Raw genomic sequence first — 27,500 nt, forward strand, 5'->3', positions numbered from 1 at the left:
CTTGGATAAATGTTCCCATACTAATCACAATTCTGGGAATAACTTGGATAAATGTTCCCATACTAATCACAATTCTGCGAATAACTTGGGTGAAGGTTTCTATATCATTCACAATGCTGGGAATAACTTGTGAAATGTGTCCATATTATTCACAATTCTGGGAATAACTTGGGTAAAGTGGTTCCTATATCATTCACAATACTGCGAATAACTTGGATAAATGTTCCCATACTAATCACAATTCTGGGAATAACTTGGATAAATGTTCCCATACTAATCACAATTCTGGGAATAACTTGGGTGAAGGTTTCTATAGCATTCACAATGCTGGGAATAACTTGTGAAATGTGTCCATATTATTCACAATTCTGGGAATAACTTGGGTAAAGTGGTTCCTATATCATTCACGATACTGTGAATAACTTGGATAAATGTTCCCATACTAATCACAATTCTGGGAATAACTTGGATAAATGTTCCCATACTAATCACAATTCTGCGAATAACTTGGGTGAAGGTTTCTATATCATTCACAATGCTGGGAATAACTTGTGAAATGTGTCCATATTATTCACAATTCTGGGAATAACTTGGGTAAAGTGGTTCCTATATCATTCACAATACTGCGAATAACTTGGGAAATGTGTCCATATTATTCACAATTCTGGGAATAACTTGGATAAATGTTCCGATACTAATCACAATTCTGGAAATAACTTGGGTGAAGGTTTCTATATCATTCACAATGTTGGGAATAACTTGGGAAATTTGTCCATATTATTCACAATTCTGGGAATAACTTGGCTAAATGTTCCCATACTAATCACAATTCTGGGAATAACTTGGGTGAAGGTTTCTGTATCATTCACAATGCTGGGAATAACTTGTGAAATGTCTCCATATTATTCTCAAGTCTAGGAATAACTTGGATAAATGTTCTCATACTAATCACAATTCTGGGAATAACTTGGGTAACGGTTTCGATATTATTCCCAATGCTGGGAATAACTTGGGAAATGTGTCCATATTATTCACAGTTCTGGGAATAACTTGGATAAATGTTTTCAAACTAATCACAATTCTGGGAATAACTTGGGGAAATTTCCCCCCATAATTAACAATATTGGGAATAAATTGGGGACTTTTCCCATATTGCTCCAAGCTTTGGGTATAACTTGGGAAAACGTTCACAGCATATTCCCAATATTGGGATGCAAAAGGAAAGTAGACGTTCTTTCCCAATAAAAACCCAAAATTTCCCCCCAAAAGTAATTTCTTGTCCCAATTTTTTCCCATGAGTGGGAAAATTTCCCATTTAATTCCCAAATGGGAATCTCGAAAAGTTTCCTGTGAATTCATCTTTCTTCTGGGCCAAAAAGAAGGATGAAATTGAAATTCCCTGGAATTGCAAGATCCAAAAATGTGTTAAAATTTCACGCTGAATGTGAAATCCTGGCAAAAATATTTCCAAAATCCACCAATCCATAGGCCTATTCACCCCCCTTCACAAAGGTTAATAGACTATCAATTAAGTATACTGCTCTTTTTGTTTTTGTTGTTTTTTTTAATTTTTATTGTAAACAACTGGTCACACTAAAAGATTAATCAAGTTGTTGTCAAAACCAGCTCAAATTTGATGAGTTCAAAATTGAGTTCCTTTTTTTCAGGTCAAGGACCAAAACCTGCCCCACCCCAGATTATTGAATTTTTACAAAACGACTTGGTAGCTTCAGATGAGGTGAAGTTTCGGGATAAGTTCAAATGGCAGCTTAATCTCCCATGTCGCGCCACAGGATCAAACAAGTTGTCATGGGAATGGAGGCACAACGATAGCATAATTAATCCGAATAAATTTGAGTTTGATGATTATTGGCAGCTTAGTCAAGATGGTACCTTGAAGGCCAAGGGCCTTAGCATATCGGACAGTGGAACCTACCAGTGTTTTGTCACAGATACTGTTACTGGTGTCAAGACGTTTAGCAGGAAGCTAAGAGTTGCAGTAACTGGTAAGATACATAAAAACAGGAGGAATAAATCAGTATTGTCATATATATATTTTTTGATCATTACATGTAGGTACTTGGGCATATTTGGAAGAAAAACAGACTGGCAGTTCCTCTCACTTGAGTTGGTCCTAAAGGGCTTGAAATTGTGACGAATACAGTCATATATAATAATTATTTGCGACTGAATTCTTTCCCTTTGCGACTAAAAATATCTGGAGGGTTAACAGTTGCCACTTTGACGCTAATTTTGGAAAAAAAACTATTAACCCATTCACACCTCAAATGCCCTGGGACGCCCCCCCCCCCCCTCCTATTGACGAGTGAAAGCTTTGATGGACGTCACACACACAGCATCATTTCCTTGATCATTCGCCACTTTCAGCAGTTCTTTAGACACATGTATTGCAGGCTCATATGTACAAATTACAAACAATCCATTTTGTGAATAAACTTTGCAAACTTGCGACTTCTCATATCTTGCGAATGTTGCAAAATTGCAACTGGATTTTTATTTATTTTGAGCACTGTCCCATGATGGCCTCCTTTAGCCGGTTTTGATGCCCTGTTACATGTAGCTAATATTGGGAGACTTCATAAATATTATTTCAGTATATATAAGAAGTGGAATTTTAAATTAAGTTTCAATGACATATGGTGGTGGATGTCTAGTATATAAATCCATTATCACCATATCTGGCAGTTTACAATTAACTGAGAGGGAAACCTGAGGGTCTTCCTCTCACTCTTTACGAACAGTGTGGGCATGCAGGGGTTTCAATAAAAGGTGGCTACTGGCGATAGACCGCCTGGTACTTTGCTCTGTCCCGCTGCCTACTTCACACAATTTGAGAGTTTTACTGTGTAAGTGTTTTTCCAACGTTCTCTGGCACGAAAATAAAATTGCTATACTTGGCTTACCAGCCAACGTATCTGTTAAAAATGACTAGAATTTTAGTGTTTTATTGCCTAATTTTCGTTCCCTTTAAGAGGGGAATATATGAATTGTTGGAAAACGCTGGAAATGGCATTTCCAAGCATGTAGATTTAAAATTTTCTGGGGGAGCATGCTCCCAGACCCCCCTAGAGGCTCATGCCTTTGGCGCTCCCTTCCACAGCCGTCTACTTTTAAAATACTTTCCCAGCCACCTACTTCAAAAACGTACAGAAAGCACTGGGCATTGGGTTCTTTGAAGGAGACTCAGGCATAGTTTTTGAGTGAGTGTACAGTAGAGGTTGATCACCCATTGACTCCTGGACTGCTCCCATTGATGAATAAAATCATCTGGCATTAGACAGAGTAAAATCTATTAACTAAACTCTCACTCTTAGGAGTTAATGGGTTAATTGCAATGTTTTATTCTAATTTTGGGGTGCCATGAAATTAAATCATTTTTCGTGACATAGCCCTTTCAATTAAGGTCTTCTTAAAGAGTCTTCTTTGATTTTTTGGTTGATTTATCAGGTTTCACTTTGTTTGTCTGCATGGGTGGTTTGAAATGTTTGATTCTAAAGTCACAAAAAAATTAATACAAACTTGCAAGGGATAAGCAAAATCAGTTACATAATAGTTCTTATTTATTTTCTCGGCAGCTGTTGGACAGTTTAATGATGAATTACCCATTTATGTGCTAGTTAACCTTGGTCAGCCATTTGATTTTGACTGTCCACCCCATGGCCCTAGTTCTGGCGTTAGTTTCACTTGGACGTCTGCATCGAAAAAGAAATTTAAGATCCCATTTGCAAGAAGCGAGAGAGTTGCAATTGACCCATCAAATGGTGCCTTGCACATCATGTACATTACACCAGAAGATATAGCACGCATTAGCGATTTGGGAGGAATCCAGTGCACAATGTCCGGTGCAAACACCTTTTACAGTTCCGGTGCTTTGACTTTAAAACCATTACAAGGTGCGTTTTTTTCCCTTCAGATTCTATTTCTAGGGGGTGTCAAATAATCCTAAGGGGAAACAAGAGAAAATGAGGGGACAGAGAAAGAGGCTCCCGGTCCAGCCCTTGGGATATGTCATGTCCCTGAAAGTTATTTTTAGACGAGCGGAAGTCTTCCGAGACGTCCGCATGCTGGCCTACCTCGATCCGATGCTTGAAAGAAAATAAATATTCATCAGCCTTCCACGTGCGCCGTCATTTTCTCTTTTACCTAAGAACCTAAGAGCGAGGCAAGACTGCATGCGGACGTCTCGGAAGACAGACTTCCCCTAGAACAAAGACTTCCGCTCGTCTAAAAATAACTTTTGTGGACATGACATATCCCAGCCAACGCCCTGAGACTCCGTCTCTGTTCCCTCATTTTCTCTTGGGGGAAATTAATAATATTGTTGAGAGGTGGCTGGAGCAAATGAACATGGCAGGCAGGGAGGCCTTTTAAACATTTTGTAAAAGCCGTTACAATGATTGACCCCCAAGTAAGCCAATCCTTTTTTTTCTGCCGAGGTGGTCTAATACACCTTAAACCTTTTTAAAACGACATCACTGCCAGGCTTGCTGAATTCTTTTTTGAGAGAAAAGAACAGACTTGACAAACGTGGAAGCTCCGTGTGCCAACGAACTCTTTGTGAAGAGTATGTGGGTTCATTTTCCAATGGCATTTATAAACACTGATTGGGGGTGTCATATTAGTTTTACCATTTGCAATACGTCGTCTTTCTTGTCATTTATTTTAAGACACTGAGTGACATGGTGGTCCTGTGCTTTAAACCACAATTGGTGCACAATTAGCTTGCCTTTACAGGACCTGTAATAATGACGAGGGAGTCTGAGGGATGGTGCTCTTAGTGATAATCTTAATAATAATGTAATATCTTACTAACCTCGTCTTCTCGGGTCGTACTTTGAGTTACGTCGGATCTCATTTTTTCCAGTTTTCTTTGTTCTTGACATCAACAATAAAATGAACTGGAAAAGTGCGATCCTTTACTTAGGGTGCGTTCGAATGGCCATATTCCGGAATAGGAATACATGGAATATACGGTAAGCTAGAAATCCTTCGTTTTTACGGAGATTCACATAAAAATTGCCAAACACCTGCTAATTAAATGCTATTTTAAACATATTTTTGCTATCCTTGCTGCTTCGAAACGTTCCAAACATACCGTTTTAATCATCACCCCGCGTATTCTTATTCCAGAATAGGGTCAATCGAACACACCCTTAGTGTACAGCCCCTTGCAACTTTATTAGAAAGCCTAGGCTAGTATGCACTCTTAAGGACAGATAAGAGGAATTCTGCATGGGTAAAGGGAAAGCACAGTGATGAGAGCACTCGCTTCCCACCAATGTGGCCCGGGTGCAATTCCCAGACTCAGTATGACAATGTTGGTTGAGTTGTTGGTTCTGTACACTGCTCTGAGAGGTTTTTCTTCTCCTCTGGTATTCCCCTCTCCACAAAAACCAACCTATGATTTCAAATGAATTGATTTGATTTGATTGAGTTCTGTACGGTGCCTGCAATTACAGGGGTGTCAACCTATGAAGATCTAAAATAACCTGGAGACTTTTTTCTGCCCAGTCCCCCCCCCCCCCCCCCCCCCCATCAACCTACCCACTTCCCCACCCATCCCCCAACAGCTCCTTCAGAATACAACAATAATCTACCGCCATTGTGAATTTGCGGAAAAAACAGGGTACTTATGTCAAGAATTTTTATTGGTTTTTCGGAGATCCAATCAAACAATCGGTTACATAGCTGTGATAACAAACAGGTAAAGGAAGCCATTTTGTTTAGTTCTATCAACGTCTGCTTGAAACTCAGAGATGAAGAAATGCATTAAAGTAAAAAACAAAAAAACAAACGAGTTTAAAAAAAATCATTTTTTTTTAAACTTGGGAATGCAATTTGACTCTAGAATGGAGAAAAGTCTGTGAAAGGTTCAGAGTCGTTTTTATCCGGGAGATTTAATGACTTGTACGGGAGACCGAAAGATTCGTTCCGTACCTGGGAGAGTTGGCACATATGCAATTGGTACATGTACCTCAGCGCTAAATACAGTTGACACTTGAATAAATTTAAAGTTCAACCGCGCACCGGTGGCTCAGTTGGTTGAGCTCGGGCTGTAACGCGGGAGGTCGTGAGTTCAGCTCCGGCCGGATCAAAACTCAGGGTCTTTAAATAACTGAGGAGAAAGTGCTGCCTTTGTAATTACATCTGCAAATGGTTAGACTCTCTAGTCTTCTCGGATAAGGACGGTAAGCCGGAGGTCCCGTCTCACAACCCTTCAATGTTCATAATCCTGTGGGACGTAAAAGAACCCGCACACTTGTCGTAAAGTGTAGGGCATGTAGTTCCCGGTGTTGTGGTCTGTCTTCTGTGATGTATTATGGTTGGGAGGGTAAATGCTCGGAGATATTAGCTACACCAAACTACTCTAAAAATCCGAGGGTAAATAACGATATATGATATGATATGATAAAGAAACTGTACTGCAGCTTCAGCAAGTGTTCGAAGCAGGGAAATTTGTCAGATCCAGTTTGGAGCAATCTGTTGGGAACGCAAGTTACAAGTAATAGCAGTGTATATAAATATTGAAAAGTTAATACATAGTAAATAGTTACATCATGTCGGTACATTTATTGCACAGCATCATCTCTGATAAGAGCTGCTATGTTTGGTTTATATATATGTATATATATATATTTTTTCAAAGGCGTACCAGATCCCGCCATATTTAGAATTCCATCTTTTACTTCTGCAACATCAAATTCTGTTGAAGTAGCTGTGGAGGGAAAAAGTAAGGTGTTGTATTGCTTAGCTACTGCAAGGTAAGGGATCACAAGCAAGGTAACTTACCTTCTAATGGAACATGGTACATATGTTGCAGTGAGATGGTAATTTTGTTGTACTGTAAATACTTATATAATTGTAGACACAAAGGGGCTGATGGTGGTCTACAATGTAAAAGAAATGCTTGTTTAAAAGTGAGGTGTAGCATTTTGACTCAGATTTTGACAGTCTAGGTCTGAGGTCTAGGTCCCATGTAAGAACGGTAGGGATTCTCGTCTCGCTTAGGGGTGTAAACTTGGATTTTGGTCTCACTTAGGGTGTTCTGGGCAAAACACAATCATACGTGGCCGTGAAGGTCTCCTTTAGGGTTGGGCGCGAAGAAATGTAAGAGTGTATATTTACACTTTTATATTTCTTCATGTAGGTGAAAGTATTAGATGATAATGTCTTTGCCATCATTAAAAGTCACTGTATTTTTTTATAATTATACCCATGTTTTAATATGGTCTCTTTTAGGGGTCAAAAAAAGCCTGGGCAACGCCCAGATTGGTCTCCTTCAGGGGTTTAATTTAAAAGCTCCGACGAGCATCCCTCCCCTTTTTATATGGGAGTCTCCTCCCCCGCCCCCCCCCCCCCCCAAACTTCCTTCGCCTAATTACTTGTATGTTATAGTAAGGTAAATGTTGTTTTTTATCCTTAATCCATTGACTCCCAGAGTAAAATACTAAGTATGGCTGGTTTAGGCCGGCTTGGATGTCAAAGGGTTAATAATTTTGTTCCTGCAAACATTACTAATTGCTCAAGCGAGCGCAGCGAGTGAGAGCAACACTAATCTTGCAATGCATCTCGGGGCTATCGTGCAATGAATCTCGAGATTGCATGCCTGAGTTCGACCGATTATAAATGCTATGGCTTGCGGTTTGGGTTCTGAGGAACACTCGGCATTTCTTCGGGCCGTTGAGTTAAATTCTTCGGATTGCCGTCGGACACCAAGCGCCATCGAACGAATGCTCGGCTAATCACATGGCAGAAAAAACCATAATATTTGTTTCTTTGAGTTGTAGTAGATTTGTGTAGTGGCAGATTTTCGAGAAACATTTCGCTTCAGATTCTTTGCATTGTCGGTCGAGTTTGGAACGAAGGCAGTCGCATGTTATGTTGTTATGGCTACCATCACCATCGACTACTACAAGGCGTTTGGTCTTACAAAATCTCCCCTCTTTGAGGCTGCCTGCATTGATCAGGTCTCCTCCTACTCGAGCATTTCCCTTCTCATTGAAAACGACTAGTAATAATAATAATAATAATAATAATAATAATAATAATATATTAATATCAACTTTATTCAGTGGAAAGAAGGTGGAAAGCATGGTCGAACCATTAAGCCACCCTGGTCCCCCCATCCACCCTGACTCCTCCATTAATAACGTCTTTAAGACGTTTTGATGCAAAATCCTTTCTTTCACAGACCATTCCCAACAATAACCTGGAAAAAAAATGGGAAAGAACTTCGAGATGGGGTAGATTTCTTTGAAATTCCAAGTCAATTGGAAGGACGGCTCCTGACCATCACAAAGGTGGATGTGAATATGCACGAAGATATCTATACCTGCCAAGCCAGCAACAATCAAACCACAGAAATTGGTCCACAAGAACGTAATATTAGCCTTCAGGTGGAAGGTAAGCTCTTAAAGTGCACCTTAATACCTAAAAGTATTTTGAAGTGAGCCCTCTTGATGAGTTCTTTTTCTCTTAGGGCAAACTTCGCCAATAAAATAATGTTTAAATAGGAAAATAAAAAAAGTATTTTCTTTTTCAAAAGTGAGATGTCTAACACACATTTTACTTTTGCTCCACTAGATTTTACTTTTAATAGGCCCAATTAGGTATGAGAGAGTAACAAAGCTGGTATTCATTTGTTCCATGGTCGAGCTAGGTAGAGGTATGGGTCTATTCCTTCAGTGACGTCAAGAACTAAAAAAATTTACATTGCCAAAGTGCTTTCAACACTTTAATGCAAAGTAGTTAATGACATCATGAAAGGAATAGGCCCCATGCCTCTCACTGCCTCGGCCATGAGACAAGTTACAATTACTAGCATCTTTCTCTTACGTACCTTGTGAGGCACATCAAAAAGTAAAATTTTGCTGGAGACAAGGGTAAATATATGATTAATTTTGATATATGATGATCAACCTTTGCTTAAGTAAAATGTCACACGATCATTGATTGCAGGCACACTAATTATTATTTTTTTGCACCATCAGCTCTACTCAAATCAAAACTGCGTTGCTACAACAAGTTGCAAAATTGTTGAGACACTCATTAAAAAACACCTTTTCCAGCTTCCAATAGTCGCCGTATCTAGAATTTAAACCTTTCCCACTTCCTCTCCCCTCTCCCCCTTTCAATGTTGACTGTTTAAGTTTTCGACATTTTTTGTCTTGCTAGCAACACTGATAAGGGGGTGGGGGGGGGGGGGGGGGCTGCAGTGTGAGAGATAATAGGTACATTGATAATGCCCCAAGAAGGTGAAGCGTCTCCATTATTTTTGAAACTTGTTATAGCGCTGCAATGCTCTATGCAAATGACAAATGCATTGCCATGACAGGTGACAAGAAGGCTTATGTGACATGCTAATCACGCTGTTTGTCAACATTGTGGGACGTGATTGTTACAAATACCTATCAACACTAAAATCACGCTCTCTCTCAATAATTAAACATAAATTGTCTCTCTATGTTTCTCACCGGTAAGAGGGCTTCAATTTTTTTTCCTCTCTGGCATGTTACAATCTTATCGTAATGTAATGTAAATAATAAATAATAATAATGTAAATTTATTTAATTAATAATTATTGGTCCTCATCAGGAACCCGTCAGTTACAGTATTAGTAATTATGATTATTTTATTGAATTATTTATTTAGTAATTATTTTATTATCCTTCAACAATGCTTTTTCCCAGTTGCTCCAAGATGGAATGTTGAACCACCTAAATTGCAAACATTCAACATATCAACAAATGGCAACTTGAGCTGTGACGTGTATGCAGAGCCTAAACCACTAATTAAATGGTTCAGGGATGGATCTGAATTAGTGGCAAGGTTAGTTAAAGTCAAGTTGAGATTAATTAGTTTCTCCTTGCACTGTATCTTCATGAGTGACCTTGAGTTTGAAAATGTGGTGAATAGTGTGCAATCTTTATTGGCAGATGGCCATTGACTTGGATTTCTGGACTTAAGTGATCGTCTCTGCCAATCCATGTATGATTAACCCCATCTTTTGTACCTTTCACAGTTCAAAGGTACGACAGGTGAATACTGACCTAGTTTTCAGTAATCTTACATTGGACGAGACTGGCATTTACCAATGTGTAGCTGAAAACAAACATGGCATGATAGTCTCGTCGACTTATTTTCAAGTGTTAGGTGAGTTAAATGTAGTTTGTACATCGTACTGTGAACGTTTACCAGTAAAGATAGTTCTTGTTTGCTGCATACTGGCAAGTCCAAAACACAGGTCACAGGTTTCCAGTCACAGGTCATTGTAATTTACCAATACAGAAAGAAACCTTAACCCATTGACTCCCAGGGGTTCCCCATTGACGAGTAAAATTGTCCGGCGTTAGACAGAGTAAAATGCTAAGTCTGGCCGGTTTAAGCCAGTTTGGACGTGAAAGGGTTAACATTCATTAAAGGTAACCTTTGGTCTATTTTTTTTAAAATAGCTTTAATGAATTGAATGTTCAGGTTTGTTTCTGTGTTGGTAAAACAGAGACCTGTGACTTATGTTTTGTGCCCGCCCGCTGCATAGTTTTGGCTTGAAATCGCTGTTAGAAAGCTACGTGATTTCATTCCCATGAGACCATGCAAGCTGCGAGAGTGTGCCTCTATGTTCAATAAAAATTAAATGTTACGTTAATAAATTCTGAATGTCTCAGTGACCGACCCAATTTCACCTTGCGAACGATCGCTGACCGAAACGTACACGTTTGTTTTGTGTGTGTGTTTTTTTTTTCTTTTGGCTTGATAACACTTAAGATCTAGAGATGTAATGTTGTAATTCTCTCGAACGAAAGGCTTCACTCGAAACGTCAGCTTTTAAATTCCTTTATAATTACCGTGGTCAATTCACCATACCAACTCAGTCGATAACCCATTTCTTTGTTATGATAATATAATCTTTCTATAATCTGGGCACTTTCCATTTGACAAGACTGACTGGCCAGACCGGTCATTCGGAGGGAATAACTCAACATTACGCCTTCAAATGAACACACTTCGAGGATGATACGTGTATATCCTTCTCCAGCAGAATGCAAGAGATTATCATGCAAGTGGTTCTTCAAATTGTTGCATTTTCTTTGCAACCTGGCGGGTGTGGCCTGCCAGTTCTGACAAAAGGAAAGAGCCCTTAGTAATAACCTTAATAGTAATGTAATCTTACTAAGCTCGTTTTCTTGGGTCGCACTATTATCAGTTACGGATCGAATTTTTTCCAGCGTTCTTTGTGCTCGACATCAACAATAAAATGAACCAGAAAAATGCGAGCCTTAACTTAGTGTACAGCCCCTTGCAACTTGATTAGAAAGCCTATGTAATCTAAAGGACATATGCGCAGAATTCAGCATAGGAGAAGGGAAAGCGCAGTTATTAGAGCACTTGCCTCTCAACAATGTTGCCTGGGTTCGATTCCCAGACTCGGGGTCATGTGTGGGTTGAGTTTGTTGGTTCTCTACTCCGCTCCGAGAGTTTTTTCTCCCCGGTTAATAGACCTTATTCCAAAATGGCCGTCACTTAAATATTCTTTTGTTTTTATTTTTTGGCCTATACTCCATCCCCAGAGAGATCTGAAGACTCTGCCTCGGCTACTATTAATATCGCAGGTAAGATTTCGGGTTAAAATAGAAAAAGAGACGGAAGGTGTGGTAAATCGCATAGATGGGGACAAAAAATACTCGGGTTTACATGTAATCTTACCACCCCGGTGTCGTGGGTGAAGTGAAGTGAAGTCGAGGTATTAGTCTCTCCCCTCGGAGCTTTTCAAGACTAATTTACAATGCTTTATGTGGGGCTTAAGCCAGACTGCTTGTTACGCAGTTCACAATTAATTTTAGGAAGTGAAAGATGCCCCCGTCCAGATAAGGTCAGAGCACAACACCGGGGACTACATTCCCTACTCCTATCGTCTTATCTTAACGTCACATATTATTTACGGGAAACAAAAAGGACTTAGCCTGTTCCAGGCTCCCAGATAGTAGGGAAAGAAAAAAATGCGTGCGAATAATGAGTGGGGGCTTGGGTCGACCCAAGCCCAAGCCCCCACTCGCTTTTCCCACGCAGTTGTTTTCGTTTTCCTGACTATCTGAGAGCCTGGAACAGGGTAACAAGGGTTATGAGACGGGACCTCCGGTTTACAGTCCTTATCCGAGAAGACTTGAAAGTCTAACCATTTGCGGATGTAATTACAAAGGCAGCACTTTCTCCTCAGTTATTTTAAGACCCTAAGTGTTGGTCCGGCCGGAGTTGATATCACGACCTCCTGCGTGACAACCAACTGAACCACCGGTGCGCGGTTACCTTTCTCGAGGCTGCTGCGTGGTACGTAAGTACGTAAACGGGCAAAATGGCGCGTGAAAGATGCATTTTGGCGGTTAATGCTCGTCTACTCTCACTTTTCAGCGCTGTGGCTTCTTACTATCACTTTTAATGCTGCAACGCCTCCGCCAAAAGCAGTATATTGTGACACGAGTTGCATGGGGGTGCACGGACAGCACAGTGGTGAGAGCACTCGCCTCCCACCAGTGCGACACCGGTTTCGATTCCCGCCGACTTCACATTTTATTGAAACCCTTGGTTTTTGTTAATAATGTTAAGTTGATTAACTGCAATCGTCAGGATAGGACAAGTGTTCTTGTCATTTGTAGCTGTTAGTAGTAGAGCGAGTTTCAATCGAGTGTCGTAAAACCAAAACCAAAGTAATTACTTTGGCAAATCAAAAAGGAAGGAGACAATCCAGTAAACCAATCAAAACTCGAACTAATTACACGTTGGCGACACAAAGCGCGGGAAAATGTGCACGAGCAAGCCACGTTCACGGAGAAGCTTCGCGTTAAAATAACTAGTTCTCGTTTTTGGCAAAGCCAGTTTTTTCCTCAGAGTTTCTCAGGTTGAAATTAGAGTAATATTGAGTGAAAAGACGTTGAAGATAATCTGGTTTTGGTTTCACTTCTGATTGCTTGAAAAATTGGCACAAGAACTTTGAACTAATCCCTGAGTGAAGCAACGCAAAACCAAAGAAATTCGCTAATTACTTTCGACACTCAATTGAAAACCACCCTATCGTCGCGTCTGATTTAATAAAGATAAAGGCGAGCTTTAAAGTACACTGCGTTGTAATTTTCTTTGATAACTTTCACCATTTTTCTTTCCTTCTGTCTTTTAGGTGCCCCATATCCACCATACAATCTAAAATTATCTTCCGACTGCCAAAACCGAAACACAACATTGACCTGGGTAACGGGCGAATCGAATCAAGCCCCGATTACTCATTTTTTGGTCGAGCGAAAATCGACCCACCCTCACGACGCCTGGCAAGTCATTGCAAATGTTACCAAGCCTAACGCCACTTCATATGCGCTGGTGAAAATGGCCGGAAACGCGGACCTGGCCTTCCGGGGTAGAGCTGTCAATGGATTTGGACCAAGTCGTCCTAGTAAACCCACGAGCTCGGTGTGCCGAACAGACGCTGCAGGTATGCAAATTTGTGCGGAATCTTGATGAAATATCTAGGACGGTGCCTACTAAATCAAAGGTATTTTTGCCCCGATTTATGATTACACAGGAAATGTAGATCTTAAAAAGTGTTATTGAAATCCCAAAAGAAAATTTGGAGTAACCACGCATTTTTCAAAGATAATTCATGAGCAATATTTCTAAAAGGGTTTAAAATACAAAGCAATGTATGGCGTTCTTAATTAAATTGAAGCTTAATTATCTCTCGTGGTTACCCCCAATTTTCTTTTTGAATACAAAGAGTACTTAAACGAAGATCTACCTCCTCTGCATAGTTTTAAGCCGCGCAAAAATACCCCTGTATTAGTAAGCATTACCGACAGGGAAGCCCAAGTATCTCGAGATGCGCAGAACGTATGCGCAATAGCAACAGTAGGCACTGTCCTTAATTAATTTGTTTATTTATTGTTGTTCGCAGGGATCAGGGGCAGGTATTGCAGGCATTTTATAATATGGGTGACAGTGCCGGTCACACTGCCAGCAGACCCTTTTTTAAGTCGACGACAAAAAAAATGGACTCTGCCGAAATGGTGTGAAGTCTCTGTTGAGTATGCGCAAGCTGTTGCCTGGAGACAGTTTCAAAGCCGGGCAAGTCTCGATTGCACCTTCGCCTTGTCAAAAATATGATGCGCGCGTTGCCTAAACTGCTTTAACCGGAGTGTCTAGCCCAGAACTTGACAAGATTTCTGCAAGTTTACAACAAGTTTATTTGTACTACACGTAAATAGGGATACACGAAATAAGTAACGGACTTAAGAAAGGTACAATGCTCCCTAGAAAATAACTAAGAAGCTAATCTAGGTAGGAGGTAGGATAAATAATTTTACGTCTAAAGGACCTCTCTTGCTTGCCCTCTGGTGAGTTTTAGAGAGGCTCTGCTCGCAGGGTGGGTGTTCGTTAGCTTGACCAACGATTTTAAAGGCCCTAGAAAGCGAGCGAATATGGTCGCAGAAATCTTTCTCTCTGGATCAGGACGAGTCTTACAGTGCGGAAAGCACGAAACAATTTTTCCGAAAATAGGACCAAAAGTCTTGTTTCTTTGAGAAGATGTTAAAGATCTACAATTCAAGAATTTGTCCAAATCAAACAGGTTTCTTTGATGTTCGGCAAAATCGAGTTTCATCTTGTCGTTTTCCGTTTACGCGTTATAAAACCTCTCGATCTTTAAAGGCCCTGGTCTTCATTAATGACGCTGGCATAAGCAAGAGAAACATGCACATAGTCAGGAGCTACTTACCACCCTTTGCTGAGACAAAACACTAATTATTAACGACAGTTGTTTGGGCTTTTCTTTTCGTGTTTAGTCAGGACATGGCTTTAGGCTACACACGTTAAAAAAACTGACTCAATTAATTCACGTACTTATTGCACGTGTGTACTGGGCTTGCTATTCACGTGCGCCTTCTTAAACAACTACTACGAATATGGCGGAACCAAGCGCAAGGAAGAAGAAAAATAAGCGCAAATGCTCTGAGCATAGAACCAATTGCCAATTTGCTTTCTGTAGCCAAATATCAATCATCTGTTTGTTTCCTTTGTCATAGCTCCCGACAAATGGCCTGACAACTTTAGGGGAATCCCTGGCAAGGCTGAACAGCTTGACATCGGATGGACTGTAAGTACCTCAAAAATAAACGTTTGTTTTGGCCCTTCCTTGACACACACATTCCGCAAGATTCACTTCCCATCTATACTTGTGCGATTTCAAAATTCTCTGTTTTTACCTTGGTGAAAACGAAGCAAATATTTTTCATCCACAGCAGCGTTTTAGAATCGTTTTCACAGGTCCAACCTAAAACGCTGGAAGCTGGTGAAAACAACTAAGTATCTGGAATTCCCCACGCTTTCTGCGTCATCGATTTCGAAAGTCTTCGTTCTCACTTAAGGTTATTCCCTGGTTTTGCATTGCGCAACCCCACTGCGCAGAAGTTCTTGCGTTATTGGCGAAAGCATTTGCGTGGATAAAATGACGGATTTTCATTGACGTCAATGTTACTCCAAAGAATGGCTATTGTCTCCTGACCGAGTACGGTAACACACATTTTTATTTCATTTTTTTGTTGGGAATGATGTCCTCATGGGGTAGTAAAAAATCAGTAAATATCTATGGCCAGTTTTTTGACGATTGTATAAAATTTTACGCAATGAGCCATTACGAGTCGAACAGCCCACGCTCAAGTTAAATCTATTTTGGAGTGTTAAGTACTCACAAAGGCATTCAGATACATTTTTCAGGTATGTACGACAATTAACCGTTGAACGACTCTTGGCTGTGCGTCATATCAAGTATTACATTTAAAAAAATCGAGCTAAATGTGTCTATCATCGGGGATGCGTGGCAATAGGCCAGTTTCGTATTCTAACGGTTGGAATGGATCTAGCATGAGATGAAGGCTAATGCGGGCAAATTAATTTGCATTTGAAAAGACTTGCCTGCATTAGCCTCCATTCCATGCTAGATCCAGTCCAGCTGTGAGAATTCGAAAATGGTCTGTTGTCAAAGTGACTTAAATAGCCCTATTCGTCAGCGTCGTACCATGGAAACAAGCACGGTTACCCCCTTTTTAAATACATTTTTATCATCTCCTTGACATATTAGAACAGTGTGCGAAGTTTCATCGGAAATCTATGACACGGTCTATGTATAGCGAATCACCTTAAGCCGCTTTTACACGTTGAACCTTTTAGCTGAAACTTATGTGCAAAGGCGCTGCAAAGCGAGTTTCAGCAGGCGTTGCAACGTGTGAAACTGGTCTCGAAATGTTGTTACCAGATTCCCGCAAAGGAAGTCAATACTAGTTCCATGACCTTGGCGCGTAAGTTGCGGTTTCTGATTGGCTTACGCGGCGTAATGAAACAAAACCGAGCGATACCAGTTTCACGAAGTTGTGTTACACAGTGAAACTCTTGTTTTTGTCACCACTGCTATCGTTGCGACCGTTGCAGAAGTTGAAAGAGGTTCTACTTTCAAAGAAAATGTTTATTTCAGAACGTGACCAGGATCGTGACACAAAGAAAGAGCAAACGTTGTCTATAACTTTCTCAATATCCGATTGGTTTATTTCCCAAATGAGCGTTTCGGATATGCTATTACAATTGCGTGGCAGGTTGACGTGAGCATGACGCGAGCAGCGTTGTCTAGACTCTTATCGACAACGCCAAATTAGCCAATCCGATTACGAGATTAAAAGCAATTGTTGAAAAATTCGTCTTTGCAGGCCATGCGAATGGTGGAGTGGAATGCTCCAGGCCTCTTCTACAAGCTGTGGTATAAGCGAGTAGGTCCCGCAAACAGTTTGGTGGAAATTAAACTTGACGATCCTAAAACAGAAAGATTTAACATTCCCAATGCGGGGTATTACGTTCAGTGGGAGTTCCAGATCCAAGCTATTAACGATATTGCACCTGGACCCAAGAGTCCATTTGTTAAGGCATTTTCAGGCCAGGACCCACCCGCTGGAAGACCAGAAGATGTCACTGTGGGAACCGTGACGGCACGCAGTGTGGAATTGTCATGGAAACCTGTTACTGTTACCAGAGGAAGTGTGGATGGATACAGGGTATGTGGAGAGCCTTTTCGTATGGGGAAGATAATAACAGCGTTGCTAGGAGGTCGCTAACATAGGGTGGTAGGGGCTGTCAGAGGAGTTATGAGTAAATAGCATAGGAGGGGAACGCTCTAAAGTTTTGTTGATTACTGAGTATCCACAAAAGACGGGTTGCCTCGAGTGCTGTCATCGCTGCGCCATCTGCACACTCATGCTCTTTTGTGTTTCATTAATGCGCCAGATTTATTACTGGGGAGAAAGCCTTGTTTCTGCGAAGAGACGAAGACGTGCTATTCCAACTTTTGCGTTATCCACAAATGTAAAGGGAGGAGGTACGCAGAGTTATACTGTGACCGAGTTGAAACCGTACACGCGTTACACCATAGCAGTCACTGCCTACAACAGCAGAGGCGAAGGACCGGAGAGCGCAGAAGTTAAAGCTAATACGTTAGAAGCCGGTAAGGTTGTTCTCATGTTTAAGGAGAACTAGTACATTCCTTTCAGATAGTTCCCTTTTGCCTTTTGTTTTTTGTTTGTTTGTTGTTATCGTCATGAGCATCATCTCTAGCCTCTGGCTCACTGGAAGGGCACCCGATCAAGAGATCGGATACCGGAGTCGAAGGTTCGACTACTCGTCTCATGTCACGTAATTAGCAGTTCTATAATAACAAGAACGCCATGTCTTTGCATAGCTAAGGTCTCAGAACGTGAGATTTTTTCGTTCGAGAACAGGATGGAAATTCTTTTAGTCTTCAAAATTTCAAAATGGGCGTTGTCCTTCTAATTAGGCACCATTTTGTGGTGTTCTCGTTGAAGTTTACGCCGTCGTGAAGCTTAAGCGATGGTGCTTATATATGACTGGCCACCCCCCTTGGGAAGGGGGTATATGATAGCCATCATTTACATTGAGAGTGTTATCTTTGAATTACAGTACCGTGTAGCACTTTTATTTTGCGGGGTTTAATTTTTGCGGAGTTTCCGCATCTACCTGCATTGCTTTTCACTTTTATTTTTGAGTTGATGTGTAAATATAATTGTACCTATTCCAATGCTTCAATAAACAGCACAGTAGCTTGGCTGGCCAATGCGCCCATATATCATTTAGCTTAAGTGTCTGGTTGACTAGTGGAGGCAAAATGTAAAGTTAGTTTTGCTGTTGTTGTTGGTGGTGGTGGTGTTGTCGTTTTTTGCGTTATTGTTGTTGTCGTTGTTGTTGTTGTTGCCGCTGTTGTCGTTGTCGTTGTTGTTGTCATTGTTGTTGTTTTTGTTGCTGTCGTCGTTGTTGTTGTTGTTGTTGTCGTTGTTGTTTTTTTTTGTTGACGTCGTTGTTGTTGTTGTTGGCCGCTGTCATCGTTGTCATTGTCGTTGCTGTTTTTGTTGTCGTTGTCGTTGTTGATGTTGTTGTGGTCGTTGTCATTGTTGTTGCAGTTGCTGCGATTAAAGGTTTTTCAGCCAGTTTTGTCTATTTTGTCTTTGGTTTAGAACCTGGACCACCGTCGATTGTCAAGATCTATGCTTTTGCAAAGTACATCTTGGTCAGCTGGGAGCCTCCCTTGGAACCCAATGGCATTATCACTAAGTATCGTATAGGCTCCAACACGTTCACAGGATCTCAGCACAACGACGTCGAGATAACGAATATGCAGAAAACTAAAGCTGATGTGCGTGAGAAATTACTGAGAAATATGGAACCGGAAACGAACAATGTCATAGAAATACAGGCTATGACAACCATAGGATGGGGAGAGGGCGTGAGAAAGACCAAAAGAACTGTGCCGTGGTCAGGTAAGATCCTCAAGCTTCCATCCATAAGGATTGAATTTTTGAAGAAACAAGAGGCTTGAAGTAGCCTTTCCTCTGACCGCATCCCCGGTTTTGGCCATGGCCGGTACAAAGGTCACTGACTCATGATGTGTCAAAGTCACGTTTAAAAAAACCGGACATTTCGTGCGCTGAAATGGTAAAGTTCTGAAAAGCAATTTTCCCGTCTAAATTCACGCCTGCCTGGGTGGCTTAGATGGATCGAAACCAGCATGATTTCGCCAATTCGGTAGCAGTTGGTAGAAATACTTTTGCTATAAGTTTACATCATCTATGACATGACCTTTGGCCTGAAATTAAAGCCGAAAGAAAACAATGGAAAAAAAAGTATAAATCTTAGCAGAAATAGAATGGATGGAGGAGTTAACTTGCTAAAGAAGCAGTGGTGCTGCGTCGAAGGGGAGAGAAACTCCGGCAGAAGTGGGTTTATCAATGGAGTTTGTGTGAAAAAAAAACCACCGAGGAGAATTCTAAAAGTGATGTTTCGAGCGAAGGGCTGACGCTCGAAACGTCTGCTTTCGAATTTCTTCACGGTGGTCAATTATCATATCAACTCAGTTGATTCATCGAGTCCTTTCATGGGTTCATATCCCATTGATTCCGCCTGAATTCTTCAGATGTCTACTATAAGGGGCAATTGGTGAAATTGTCCAGTTAAGTGCCAAGATCACTTCTACATTTCGTCTTTTACTCTCCCTTTAAATTATAAAATATACACATGGCTTTAAATAACTTGAATGGTAGAGCGAGTTTCAATCGAGTGTCGTAAAACCAAAACCAAAACCAAAGTAATTACTTTAGCCAATCAAAAAGGACGGAGACAATCCAGTAAACCAATCAAAACTCGAAGCAATTACACGTAGCCGACACAAAGCGCGGGAAAATGTGCACGCGCGAGCCACGATTGGTTTTTGTTTCACTCTTGATTGTTCGGAAAAGTGGTGCGAGAACTTTGAGCCAATCACTGAGTGAAGAAATGCAAAACCAAAGCAATTCACTAATTACTTTCGACACTCAATTGAAAACCGCTTTAAACCGATTCTTCCTTTTTACTTCTATAGCTCCTGCCAAGCCTGAGAAGCCAGAACTCGAACGAACAGCAGTAAATAAAGTTAGAGTTTATTACAAGTTTGGATTGGGTGGCGGCTACACCCACGAGTTCTTGGTTATGTATAGGAAGAAAGGTAAGTTCTTTTACAACTTAACTTTCTTGTCGCTTTTTAGAATGAAAATCAAGTTACATGTTTCGACTATTATTTGGGGTGTGCATTATCAGGGTTTCTCTCCTACACTCTCTCTAAAAATTAAAATTAGCCTGTATCCTTCTAGGATCCTTCCTTGTCATCCGCTAAGTTGACTACGGTCGTGCATCATTAAGTTGATCCTTGGTTGGGTTTCAAGTGAAGTTATAGGCTCCCCTACTTTGTCACCTCGAAAGAAAATTTCCCGGGAGGCCCACGCCTTAAACCACGTAAATCACATCGTCGATGGCTGTGTTGCCAGCATGGTTGTCCTGGTGGTGTAGTGGTGATCACACCCGACTAGTAATGGGGGGACGTGGTTTCAAATCCCGCTCAGGGCAAATTTTCTTTCACACATTTATTCAGTTAAAAATATGATTATTTGGGGTGTGCATTGTCAGGGTTTCTCTCCTACACTCCCTCTCTCTCTCTCTCTCTCTCTCTCTCTCTCTCTCTCTCTCTCTCTCTCTCTATATATATATATATATATATATATAAATATATATAGACAAGGTTAATTTGGGAACAGAAATCAGCACAACTAAGCAATTAAGTGAAAATGTGGCTCAGCCAGGAATTGAACCTGAACCAACCACACTGGGAACACATATTACTGTACAACACATACACAATTTTGGCCTTGAGATGGTCAGGTCCGAGGAGACAATTACACACATTCTCTGCAATCAGGATCACGTCACTACTCCCCGGTCGATCGGTGATGCACGGCCATATCCCCCTGTAAATTAACTAAGTACAGTGAGGTAGGGAGGGGATATATTAGCAACTGATTGCCTTAATTACTTAGGATCACCAGCCTATTCCCGTTTGGATGGCGATTCATTAGGCATTTCTGAGAAATACAACAGACAAGGTTAATTTGGGAACAGAAATCAGCACAACTAAGCAATTAAGTGAAAATGTGGCTCAGCCAGGAATTGAACCTGGGTCTCCAGATTACCGGTCGGATGCCTTAACCACTCAGCCACTGAACCAACCACACTGGGAACACATATTACTGTACAACACATACACAATTTTGGCCTTGAGATGGTCAGGTCCGAGGAGACAATTACACACATTCTCTGCAATCAGGATCACGTCACTACTGCCCGGTCGATCGGTGATGCACGGCCATATCCCCCTGTAAATTAACTAAGTACAGTTAGGTAGGGAGGGGATATATTAGCAACTGATTGCCTTAATTACTTAGGATCACCAGCCTATTCCCGTTTGGATGGCGATTCATTAGGCATTTCTGAGAAATACAACAGGCAAGGTTACTTTGGGAACAGAAATCAGCACAACTAAGCAATTAAGTGAAAATGTGGCTCAGCCAGGAATTGAACCTGGGTCTCCAGATTACCGGTCGGATGCCTTAACCACTCAGCCACTGAATGATCCTAAGTAATTAATTAATTATTGTGTTGTATTGCAGTTGCACAAATGCGACGTGATAAATCAAAATCAGGTCATGGCCATTAACACTTCTTGGCGAAAAAGTCAGTAAAAATGGCCTGAGGCCACATTTACTGAAATTCGTATAGTTTACGTTTATTGCGCAGCTCCCAAAGAAACGGTCCCTACTTATTGGCAAATTATGGAAAGACGAAAAGTAAAAATCTACTTCATATGGTATTTAAGAAATAGAAAACATGAACCGTGTTTCTATCGAGTTTTAGAAACACGAGTGAAAGTTTGGGAGAACGAGAAATGCTGTGGGAACACGAGCCGCAGGCGAGTGTTTTCACAGCTTTTTCGCGTTCTCCTAAACTTTCACGAGTGTTTCTAAAACTCGATAGAAACACGAAGTACATGTTTTCTATTTCTTTTAGAAAACAACGCCACGAGAAAAAGGAAAACAACTTGTTAACTCTATCAAAATGTAAATTCTCTTTGCTCGCGCCACCACTACGGCAACAGCTCGTGCTAGTTCGTGTCTCCATCGAGTTATAGAAACCCGATTTTTGACCAATCAGCGCGCTTATTTTCTTAGGACTGTTTTCTAAAACACAGTAAAAAGTACAAAGCGCAGAAACACTGCGACAGTAGTGTTCATTTTTAACATGTGGCCAGTATGTGTCTTGTTTGAGTCATACGGAAGTCGTTTACCTTTCGGGGTTGCGAAAATTAATTGTTCCAGCACAATGGATTAAGAATCACATCAACGAATTACAGCACAGAGCAAATACATGTAGCCCACAATATGGGCGGGAAACACGCGCAAGCAAGTCACTTTCTGATTGGTGGAAATGTCTGAGGAGAGTTCTTGGCCAATTACAAATTGACGTTTCCGCACGAGATTTCCCGCGCTTGAAGCCGGCCTCAGGTATCGACGTTGGTTCGACGTATTTAATTTCTCTCTCTCGGCTGTTGCCATGAATTATTAAGACAGCCTCCGCATTTTATCTTGCAGTAGTTGGAGAGAAATTTCGGAACTCAAGCTGGATAAATCACTTTGAGGAGAAGAGTGTTGAGATCGACCGTTTGGAGCCAGATCTGTACGAGTTTAAGACTGTAGCGCGAAATGATTTTCCCGATGAAGTCAATCCTGAAGAAAGTCCAGAAAGTGACATCGCGGAAGGCATCTTTAGTAAGTGTTACTTCTATGTCACGCTAGAGAGAGTTTCACGCTAGTAAGATTGTCACGGAATCGGTGACACCTTCTGTCTTAATAGACGAAAAAAGCGAAGCCTTCCACTCAAACGAGCCTGTAGGAAGACGACAGATTGAGTTCGATAAAATAATCAATTCTGAACATTTTTTTATACATCAAAGCTGATACCACAGTCAGTCTGTTTTGGCGTGGCGTTTACTTTGCTAAGTCATTCTGATTCACATTCGCAGGTCAACGGACAACGACGCCAATTCACCAGACAGCTTGGTTCATTGCATTGCTGGTTCTTATTGCTGTACTGATTCTAATTTTGCTTATCTTTGTGCTCTATCATCGTTATCAAAGCGCTAAATACCCAGGTAAGATATTACCACTCGGGGTGAATATATATCTACTCTTCAACAAGTGAAAGTACAAGCTTAATTCACCTTTTTGGTTCATTGGTGAGAGATCTACTTACCAGTGACTCAGGGATACTGATACAGAAAAAAATAAGGAAGATCGAAGTCCTCGAAAACAGGACTCGAACTTATGAACTTCCACTATTATTAGCTCGGATTGTGACCAATCTGAAGGTTACAGGGGTCCCACTTTAAGAGCACTCCGATTATTGAGTTTTCGTGAGTCATTACTGTTCTTATAAGTAAATTCCTTCAGCATTGAACAAACCCGTAAAATTCCGACTATAAGCCCTGGGCTTATGCAACTTCGTAAGGGGTTTTGGGTGGGCTTGTAAACGGAGGGGCTTATATCCGGGGGGGGGGGGGGAATGTTATAAGCGGAATTAAAAAAAAAACGTTTTGAAATGAGCCACAGCAGTGTCGATGGAAATACGTTTTTAATTTACTAATTTTTATTATGAATCGAATGCATTTAAATTTCAAAATCAAAACTCGACAACGTGAACGTAACCAGAACGCAACGAACCGGAAGCTCAGAGTTCATCTTCGCTGTCATTGTTGCAAATTTGAATGTCCAGTTCACGGCAGCGAGGCTTCCTGCACTTAATTCTCTCTGTCATTATTGTTCTACAATATTTTCCTAATTTTGTGTATATCCGAAGGGGCTCATAACCGGATGATTTTCTTTGTTTCCAAATAGATGGGCTTATAACCAGGGAGGTAATAAGCGGGAAGGCGGTATTTTACAACAATAAGAGTGTGTTACTGGGCTTTTTCAGCACACGTACATGTACCTCTTTTTAGGCTACTGTAGTAGCTGGTTGCAAGACAATAGTTTTTCCCTTTAGGCTATTCAACACTAAACAGACAATAAGGAAAAAACAACGACTTCCATGCTGAGATACATAATAAGAAATCGAACACAGTAAAACCGCAACTTAACAAGCCCTTGTTTTCTCTAGATGTTGGTGTGAGGTATTATTAAAGTTATCAGTTCCCTTGACAATTACGACCACATGACAAATTGCAACCATGTGAGAACAATATCTGGAGACACATACCAGAATAAGAACACTTGTTGTCCACGAGAAAAAAAATGCTATGCTTAAAGATACAGGTGGCTATTGTTTTTGGCCCTAATATTGTGACCAATTAACACAACATGGAAGTCAGATGAATATAATAATATTGGGAGCCTGTCTTTAATCATTGCTGTCAATCCATCTCCACATACTAGTGAATCTGACCAAGCCTATCCCTTTTTTCACATGCTATTGTGTTCATTGGTTTGCTGAGAAGCCAGAGCTAGGTAAGTCGAATGTTATAGAAGCCAAATACACGAATTAGGCTGAATTATGTTGCCCCTGGTTGTTGTTACCCAATTTGCCAAAAAAAATGCCTTTAAAGGATGTTTACTTTAACATCCGTGGTCACATGATGATACCCTTTACTTGCCAAGACTTCTTATGAGGTTTAATATCATAACACACAAAAAAAAAAAGTGAAGTGGTGTAATCTTTTTTTGTCTTCTCTCTGAAGTTTCAAGCACCTTAATATTTAAAAAAAGTAATTCAAATAATGCCAATTTAGGATATGTGGATAAGTATAGGTACTCAGTGAGTTGCAAAATATCACTGGAGCTTTGGTAAAATCCAGGTCTTACTTGTAGTTCAAACACAGTTTTGATCAACAATCTCACAATTATACGACTAATCTCACTATTCTACAACTAATGCAATAATTATCGTTTCTCCAACCTTCCGTTGTTATTATCTCAGAGGAATTAGTTTCATGCCTTTGATTGTTCAATATGTAGGATCCAGTGAACAGATCAATGACATGTCAGCAGAGTGTGTAAGACGTGCATGTAAACTTTAATTTCATGCCATAATTTAGTGACGAACAGTCAACCCGCCATTTAATAATATATGAAAAATAAGCTGCATTTCTGGATTTAAGATCAACAGATTTTGAAGAAAGTCATGAGATGAAGTTCATGGATGTTGAAGTGGATGAATGGGAGATATCTCGTGACCGAATAACACTTGAAGAGGTCATCGGCTCAGGAACATTTGGAACAGTTTGGAGAGCAACTTTGAGTCGCAAAAGTGGGAAACCTGGCATACGTTTTGTTGCAGCAAAGTGCCTCAATCGTGAGTAACTTCGAATTCCAAATTACTCATTAAGTTGACTGCACAGCATGTGACAATCAATTTATGGTACCTCCACGTATCGGAGCCAAAGTAACAAATACAGTGACGTCTCAACATGCTCTGCTCATCCACTTTGAATTTGTATTTTTTGTCACAATCAACGTGAAATACTGAAAACCGAGGGTTTCTAGAGAATGCCTGCTCAAGTGCATTAATATTTTTAATTATCTCTCTAAATGAAAATGCTGTTCATGTTAGTATCAATGTTGCAGGCAAGCATGCATTTTACATGCAACAATAAATCTGAATGGTTCCAATAATTCAAATTGGGGATATTTTAAGATGATGTTGTTTTCTAATAGCTTTAAGATAATTGACCACAGCATTTTTATTAAGGAGCTGATCGTCCCCAATGTGGCACAATAAATGGTGCCTGGGACCGATCCTTACCAGCTGGCAGCCAGCCTCTTTTGATCCTAGAATCTACAAAGAAAATTGTCCCACAGGGAACCAGACCTGTTACTGGGTTGCCATATGGCAATCCAGTCGGAAAACGAGTTAAATTTATTCGTTTTCTTTTTCTCTTTTTTTTTTTTTTTTTTCTGTGTTGGGTCTTTCCTGTTACTTCCGTGCTTAGTAGTGTCTACTTTTGGTAGGCTTTGCGTAGATTTATCTGGTGCACACAGTATAATATTTAACTAACCTACAATGGCGTCGGTGTCATAGAACAAAGGCTGACATTTCAATACGCACAGTTTATTTCGGAACTTGCTGTAGCAATAAAAACGTTGAACTCTTCGATTTGAAACAGGAAATAGAAGTTTATGACCGTGAGTTCCTTAAGCCGTGTGGTTGACTGTTCTTGTGCATTCCTCTGTCTTCTTGTGTGGTACAGCCGAGAATCAAGAAATCACGCAGTCCTTCAATAGCAAGTTCTTGTTTTGACCCAAAAGACTTGTTTTGGCACCTTCTGAAACTAACACCGCTGAGACGTGGGCTCAACTGCAATAACTCTACTTTGATTTGCTACTACACCACACTGTGTAAATAGCTTATCCTGAAGTTAAAATAGATACGTTTCGTTTCTGAGGAATGAAACAGAACTTAAGAAATGTCTCGTTTCCGGGCTGAGCAGCTCTGAGAATGATGAGAAATGTGCCTCCCTCGAGATCGATCCCCTGGCCTGCTTCTTCGATTGTAGAAATTACCAGGAGTACCTATTAGCTGAAGCAGAAAATACCATAATACTCTTTGTTTGTTCAGCCAAATTTTGAATAAGCATTGTTTTTGTTTTCTCTTGGGACCATTGTAATTCCCAAGAGAAACAGGAAACAATGCTTAAGCAAAATTTGGGTGGACAACTAAAGAGTATCATGGTATTTTCTTATTCGGCCAATTGGATTGCTAGGCTTTTTTCTATGTTATTTTCCGATTGGCGCAGCCAGCATTACTCCTGGGAAAATCCAGTCTCCGCGCCTTCAATACCACCCAACTCAGTGCCCTCTGTATCATGTACCAGAGATCATTTTTGCAGATGATTGTAAATTTTTGCAAAAAGACATAAATTACGTTTCTTAGTACTGTTTTTGTAAGGTTTACATTGTTTGATGATTTTCCTCTTCAGGTTGAAAGGCTTGTTGTTGTCTTTGAGTGTCCATATGTCCTTTGATAACTCAGTTTCGTGTCTCTTGCTTTGATGTCCCGCATGCCAAACATGAAAACTATCATCTCGTCACACATGTACAACAAAAAACCTCTATCAGATTGCAACCAGTCCCAAAATTCAACACAAGCAGCCTACAAAGAATGCAACTTCCGAAAAAAAATATCAATGCCCCCTCGAAGGAAAATGCCTCACATCAAACGTAGTCTACCAAGCAACAGTCACAACTGAAACATCAACAGTGATACGTAGGACTCGCGACAAACTTCAAAGAACTTTACAGAAATCACACATCTTCCTTATTGACATCAAAACAAGAGACACGAAACTGAATTATCAAGGCACATATGGACACTCAAAGGCAACGACAAGCCTTTCAACCTGAAGTGGAAAATCATCAAACAATGCAAACCTTAGAACAACATTTCTCAGAAATGTAATTGATGTCTTTTTGAGAAATTTACAATCATCTGCAAAAAGGATCTCTGCAGTCTAAACAAGAGAAATGAGTTCGCAA

At 40.5% G+C, this 27,500-nt stretch overlaps 1 protein-coding gene across 5 annotated transcripts in view; it reads left to right on the forward strand.

Moving 5' to 3' along the window:
• Positions 1-27,500, forward strand: part of LOC138011775 (fibronectin type III domain-containing protein-like) — a 90,209-nt gene that overhangs the window by 20,774 nt on the left and 41,935 nt on the right. For 3 of the 5 annotated variants that reach the window (XM_068858935.1, XM_068858939.1, XM_068858938.1), the window contains 17 exons: positions 1,668-2,006; positions 3,597-3,914; positions 6,668-6,782; positions 8,213-8,424; positions 9,711-9,849; positions 10,043-10,173; positions 11,589-11,630; positions 13,190-13,498; positions 15,084-15,154; positions 16,758-17,099; positions 17,329-17,545; positions 18,570-18,872; positions 19,970-20,092; positions 22,566-22,742; positions 22,997-23,125; positions 24,405-24,476; positions 25,135-25,320. In XM_068858935.1, the coding sequence (XP_068715036.1) occupies positions 1,668-2,006; positions 3,597-3,914; positions 6,668-6,782; positions 8,213-8,424; positions 9,711-9,849; positions 10,043-10,173; positions 11,589-11,630; positions 13,190-13,498; positions 15,084-15,154; positions 16,758-17,099; positions 17,329-17,545; positions 18,570-18,872; positions 19,970-20,092; positions 22,566-22,742; positions 22,997-23,125; positions 24,405-24,476; positions 25,135-25,320 (3,225 nt within the window). Of the gene's footprint in view, positions 1-1,667; positions 2,007-3,596; positions 3,915-6,667; positions 6,783-8,212; positions 8,425-9,710; positions 9,850-10,042; positions 10,174-11,588; positions 11,631-13,189; positions 13,499-15,083; positions 15,155-16,757; positions 17,100-17,328; positions 17,546-18,569; positions 18,873-19,969; positions 20,093-22,565; positions 22,743-22,996; positions 23,126-24,404; positions 24,477-25,126; positions 25,321-27,500 lie in introns of all 5 variants that reach the window. The other 2 variants (XM_068858936.1, XM_068858937.1) reach the window with 2 other exon arrangements.

The sequence above is a fragment of the Montipora foliosa genome, chromosome 7 (genome assembly GCF_036669935.1).
Source record: "Montipora foliosa isolate CH-2021 chromosome 7, ASM3666993v2, whole genome shotgun sequence".
Lineage (NCBI taxonomy): Eukaryota > Metazoa > Cnidaria > Anthozoa > Scleractinia > Acroporidae > Montipora > Montipora foliosa.